The sequence below is a fragment of the Myotis brandtii genome, unplaced genomic scaffold (assembly GCF_000412655.1).
Source record: "Myotis brandtii unplaced genomic scaffold, ASM41265v1 scaffold490, whole genome shotgun sequence".
Lineage (NCBI taxonomy): Eukaryota > Metazoa > Chordata > Mammalia > Chiroptera > Vespertilionidae > Myotis > Myotis brandtii.
The window spans coordinates 1,240,188-1,246,527 of NW_005368708.1; the positions used below are offsets into that span (position 1 = coordinate 1,240,188).

General features: G+C 38.5%; 1 protein-coding gene across 5 annotated transcripts in view; it reads right to left on the reverse strand.

Moving 5' to 3' along the window:
* The window catches only part of TXLNG (taxilin gamma), a 52,653-nt gene that overhangs the window by 33,975 nt on the left and 12,338 nt on the right, over positions 1–6,340 (reverse strand). For 2 of the 5 annotated variants that reach the window (XM_014548027.1, XM_014548024.1), the window contains exon 2: positions 1,330–1,368. The exons of 1 other annotated variant lie outside the window; for it this stretch is intronic. In XM_014548027.1, coding sequence (XP_014403513.1) covers positions 1,330–1,368 — 39 coding nt within the window. Of the gene's footprint in view, positions 1–1,329; positions 1,369–3,280; positions 3,302–4,292; positions 4,336–6,340 lie in introns of those variants that run through there. 2 more of the 5 variants (XM_014548026.1, XM_014548025.1) reach the window with 2 other exon arrangements.

The following is a 6,340-nucleotide window of genomic DNA, read 5'->3' on the forward strand; positions in this document are numbered from 1 at the left end:
TGCCTGGCTGCCGGCCGCCATCTTGGCTGACAGTTAATTTGCATATACTCACTGATTAGCCAATGAAAAGGGTAGCGGTCATACGCTAATTACCATGTTTCTCTTTTATTAGTGTAGATAGATTATATATATAGATGTTGACAAATCAAGTACTGTGCTTTTGAAAGAGCAAGTTGGTACAGCTACTTTGAAAAATTCTTTAGCAATATGGATACCTACCAATATAGTTAATTCTAGTCCTAGGATTTTACCCAAGTGTGTACATACGTGCAGCCAAAGGCCAAGAAATGTCTAGAGCAGTGGTTCTCAGCCTGTGGGTCGCGACCCCTTTGGCGGTCGAACGACCCTTTCACAGAGGTCGCCTAAGACCATCCTGCATATCAGATATTTACATTAGGATTTGTAACAGTAGCAACATTACAGTTATGAAGTAGCAACGAAAATAATTTTATGGTTGGGTCACAACATGAGAAACTGTATTTAAAGGGCCAGAAGGTTGAGAACCACTGGTCTAGAGCAACACTATTTGTAATTACCCCAAAATGAAATCAACTCAAATTTCTATCAACAGAAGAATGGATCATTCTAACATGTTCAGACCATCCAGCAATGACAATGAACTACTACAACATACAGCAACACATATGAGTCTCAAAGACAGACGTTGCAAGGAAGGTGTCACAAGAATATATACTCTGGGACAGGAGTCGCCAACCTTTTGGACCTCATGGACCACCAGTTGGCAACCGCTGCTCCAAAGGTTTCCTTAAACCAGCGGTCACCAACCTTTTGGACCTCACGGACCACCGGGTGGCAACCGCTGCTCTAGGAAACGATTTAATAAAGTTCAAAAACTGGCAAAGCCAACCGATGGTGCTGGAAATCAGGATAGTGATTACTGTTGAAGGCAGGGCCTTCTGCAGGGCTTGGTAATATTCTGTCTTGATCTAGATGGGGCAACATGGATGCTCACTTTGTGAAAATTCATTAAGCCTAAACATTTGTGTTTTGTATACTTTACTGAATGTATGTGTTACTTCAATAAGGTTTATTTTAAACTTTGTAATTTATATACTAGTATTATTCAAAATTGATGAAGAACCAAAACAGAAATATTTTCCTCTAGGAAGAGAGATGAAAAGTGTGTTGTTTTTCATGATACTTTAAAAATACTATACATGTAATACTTTCATTTCTTACAAAACTAATGCATTAAGGGGAAATGGGCTATTTTGAGTTACAGTTTGATGCCACACTCTAAGCCTAATTCAGAATTTACAAAGTAATATTGAAGACTCTTTAATTCGTTCAAAAATTTTTTAATTTCACTTTTAGCCTAGCGGAGTGGCTCAGATGGTTGACCATCATCTTGTGCACCAAAAGATTGCAGGTTCAAGCGGGAAGGCCGGGGAAAAAAAAAAAGGGGAGGCCAGGGGATTGTCAAGGGCGGGGGGAAAAAGGAGACATATGTAATACCCTTTGTAATACGTTAAGCAATTTAAAAAAAAAAAAAAAAAAGATTGCAGGTTCAATTCCCGAACAGGGTTTTGGATTTGGGGTACATATGGAAGGCAAACCGATCAATGTATCGCTCTCTCTTCGATGTTTCTCTCTTTCTCTCTCTCCCCCACCCACTTCCTCTAAGCATGTCCTCGGTGAGGATTTTTTTTTTTTAATTTCACTTCTAAATGTAATGCATTCTATAGAGCATTGTTTCTCAAGTGTAATCCATAGGTATTAAGTTTATTTAAAAATTAATGACGAGGTTTTAAAAAATGTCCTTTGTTAAATTTCATTACTGCAGAAACTTAAAGCAATTAATATGCCCCAATAACATACTTCAGAAGTATTAATCTCAAACCAAATGCAAAGTGATCATTTTAACACTACATTATACATTTAACTACTAGTTCCTAACTCTACTTTATATGAGATATTTAACTGCTATATACTAGCTGGGCACATATTATTAACACAGACCCTTTACACAAAAGCAATACAGAGGGTGAAAAAAATGAGTACTATTAATATCATCTTCCTCAATTAAAAAAAATAATTTTCAAACCTATCCCTTGAAAACCATTAGTATTAGGAATAGGGTTACAAAACAACAATATTGGCTTTAAATATTGATGAAAGTCTATTCAAAGATAAATAAAATGAAGATTTTTTAACTTTTAGCACATAATAGAATTTCTCAGAAGCATAATCATAATAAACCCCACATAACACCAGAAAGCATGGTGTAAAGCCATATCCAAATATAATGAGCAAGAAATTTGGAAGATGAGGAGCATAAATAATTTTCACCAAGGAAAACCTGAGGCCTATCCTAAGATCAATTTTAATAAGAAAGCTACCTGAGGAATGAAACTTGTTAATTTATAGTTTTTGATTGTTTGTTTTATTGATTTCAGAGAGGAAGGGAGAGGGAGAGACAGAAACATCAATGATGAGAGAGAATCATGACTGGCTGCCTCCTGCACACCCCCTACTGGTGAGGGAGCCACAACCGGGACATGTGCCCTTGACCGGAATCAAACCCAGGACCCCTCTGTCCACAGGCCGACGCTCTTATCTGCTGAGCCAATCCAGCTAGGGCAATTTATAGTTTTTCAGTTCTTTTAGTGATTTTTCATAACACTTTTACTGAGATTTAATTGTACACCCTACTGAAAGTGTACAATTCACAGGCTTTTAGAGTTTAGAGCTGTGAACCATCACCACAATCGATTTTAAATCACCTTCATCACCTCAAAAAGAAACTCAGTACTCTTTAGCCATAAAACCATAATCCTGCCCTAGCCGGTTTGGCTCAGTGGATAGAGCGTCGGCCCTCAGACTAAAGGGTCCCAGGTTCGATTCCAGTAAAGGGCATGTACCGTGACTGCGGGCACATCCCTGGTGGGGAGTGTGCATGAGGCAACTGATCGATGCTTCTCTCATTGATGTTTCTAACTCTCTGTCCCTCTCCCTTCCTCTCTGTAAAAAATCAATAAAATATATTTTTTAAAAAAAAGGCATGTACCTTGGTTGCAGGTGTGATCCCCAGTAGGGGGCATGGAGGAGGCAATGATCGGTGTTTCTCTCTCATCGATGTTTCTAACTCTCTATCCCTCTCCATTCCTCTCTGTAAAAAATCAGTAAAAATGTATTAAAAAAAAAAAAAAGAAAGGAATATATTAATGGAGAGAAACTGGGTGAGTGGGGCCAGAGCAGAAGTCCACTGGACTTCACGGCATGCCTGCTTTTACCTTTCAAGTTAGGGACCATGAGTTACCTTCATAACAGTTTGTTCTTGTTTTTTAAATACCATACCAAGATGAATAGAATTCTCTAATATAGTACCTATTATCAGGAAAAACAAGAGGAAAAAATGTTTATTTAAATCCCAATCTAAAATAAAAATGAAACCAACAGTAAGTACATTCAAGATTAAATTTCTATGTGAACCTTTTCCTAAGCAAAATCATAAAACGAAAGTATAAAACTTCCCTTTTTTAAAAAAATATATTTTATTGATTTTTTACAGAGAGGAAGGGAGAGAGATAGAGTTAGAAACATTGATGAGAGAGAAACATCGATCAGCTGCCCCCTGCACATCTCCCACTGGGGATGTGCCCGCAACCCAGGTACATGCCATTGACCGGAATCGAACCTGGGACCTTTCAGTCCACAGGCCGACGCTCTATCCACTGAGCCAAACCGGTTTCGGCGTATGAAACTTTCATTATGTTGATCAGTCCAGTCATGAGCAGTGCATTTAGCTCTTGTAGCTTGAAAGATAGTAGAGAGCACACCATTCAGCCCCAACCAAGTTTACTAGAACCCTAAACCCCAACACACTCCCCACCCCAGACACTACCCACCTGTCAAAGGATGCATTTCTCCATCTGCCTTCCACTGTCTCAATACTTGGAGCTAAGATGTTTCATTTTTTTTAATAATATATTTTTATTTATTTCAGAGAGGAAGGGAGAGAGAAATAGAGATAGAAACATCAATGATGAGAGAGAATTATTGATCAGCTGCCCCCTGCACATCCCCTACTCGGGATCCAGCCGCAACCTGGGCATGTGTCCTGACCAGGAATCGAACCGTGACCTCCTGGTTCATAGATCGATGCTCAACAACTGAGCCACACAGGCTGGGCCTAAGATGTCTCCTTAACTGAAGAAGAGTCTTTCAAAATGGAGAGTCACCAGTTTACCTACTATTAATTGTAGAAACAAAGAATAAGTATTACAGAAATTTTAACAAATGAACATGAATATTCTGCATTCATCTACTACCTGTAACAGCTTTTTGGATCAACACATTTGAAACTGAGCCTGCATGGGATTTAAAAGCCTAAAAGAAAAAAAAATTTAAATAAGTTTCTTTCTTGTCTACTCTGTGAATAAAGAGAAAGATGAATAATTCTAAAGTTTAAAACTTTCAGTTATGCTCTTTCAAATAAGTGTTAAAGCTAAAGAACCATATTTCTTTGGCTAATTTTGCTTAAAGAGCTTAAATATTAGCAATGGTTGTTCTTTTCTAAGACTTGTGTAAATAAAAAACAAAAGCTAACACCCACATCCACTTCCTAATTATTTCCACTACCATCTGCTTAAATGAGCTAGAATGCCTTCAACCAGTGCCAGGCACATACTGAGAGCAGAAAATCACTCAGTCCTTGCCGCTGAGGGATGGGGTGGTTCTTCGGAGGGAGCTGGTGGGAAGCTGGGTACATTTATGCGTTTTCCTGGGGAGAGATCCTTAGTTTGCCTTAGGGTTCCCAAAGAAACCTACCAAGTAGATAAGGTTCCCAAAACCTTCAGAACTTGAAAGCCCTGTTACCCCATTTTTTTGTTGTTGGTTAATCCTCACCAGAGGATATTTTTCCATTGATTTTTAGAGAGAGTGGGAGGGGGAGAGACAGAGAGAGAGAAACATCAATGTGAGAGACACATCAAATGGTTGCCTCCACATGCACCCAGACCAGAGCCAGGGATCTAGCCTGCAACCAAGGTATGTGCCCTTGATAGGAATCAAACCCGCAACCCTTCAGTCTGCAGGCCGACGCTCTAGCCACTGAGCCAAACTGGCTAGGGCCCTGTTACCCCATTTAACCTTTCCCAGCCCACTGAGAGGGAGATCTTATTGTTTCCAGATAAGGAAAATGAGACTTAGTAAGGTGAGGTAACTTGCCCAAGATCATATTAAACTCAGTAAAAGGAGCCAATAAAATTCAAAGCCAGGGCTGTCAAACTCAAGAGCCTATATTCTCTCCATTGCACCGCTCTCCTCACTTCATACATCGGCCTTGGAAAATGAAAGGTCAAAGTCAAAAAGATCTCTTACGCAGTTACAAAACATCTAAAAATACATAGCATGCTAGATATACCAATATGAACTTAGGAAAACAATGGGAAAGAGCTCTACAATTTTTAGCAGTGATTAACTCAGAAATTTAGAGAGGTGAGGCAGAATTGATTCGGGGTACAGATACCTTTAAATAAGTTTAAGTGATTATTTAAGGCACTGAGGTGTTGTTGTTTTTAAAAAAGAAAAAAAAACTTATTTGTGCCCTAAATTATCTCTCAAAATCTCTTCAAACCTATGTTTCTAATAATTTACCCTAAGAGTTTTCAACTACCAAAGAGGAATGTGAGGACAAGAGTGCATGCATGCTTGCTGGCCCAATGTGGGCAGAAGGCACAGGGAAATATTGATGATAGCAAAGATACATGATACCTCTTTAGGACACCAGCTATTGGCCTTATTTAGTTTTATAAATATGAACCTCCCTCTTAAACATTTCCAGTATTTTAAGGGGCTTTTACATTTCCAAATATAAATTTTACAAACAAACCTGTTATAAAAATTACGTTTTCATGGGCTTTTTTATTTTTTAAATAGGTGGATGGAGTTGGGTTCATGTGCTTTTTAAATTAGAAAAGTGACTTTAGCTTTATGAGTCATTTAAAATAGTTTATATACTAAAGCTATTTTAATCTTTCAAAGAATTATTCTGGATAGCAAAGTTTTCCACACAGCTAACACTTTATCAATCATTCATCTCAAAATTCTGTTTTAATCATTTTGGACCAAAGTCGTTAAAATATGTATTATATTATATAACTCAATGCCTCAAATAGTAGCCTGGCTTTTAAAAAAAATATATTTTATTGATATTTTACAGAGAGGAAGGGAGAGGGATAGAGAGTTAGAAACATCGATCAGCTGCCTCCTACACACCCCAAACTGGGGATGTGCCTGCAACCAAGGTACATGCCCTTGACCGAAATCGAACCTGGGACCTTTCAGTCTGCAGGCTGACGCTCTATCCACTGAGCCT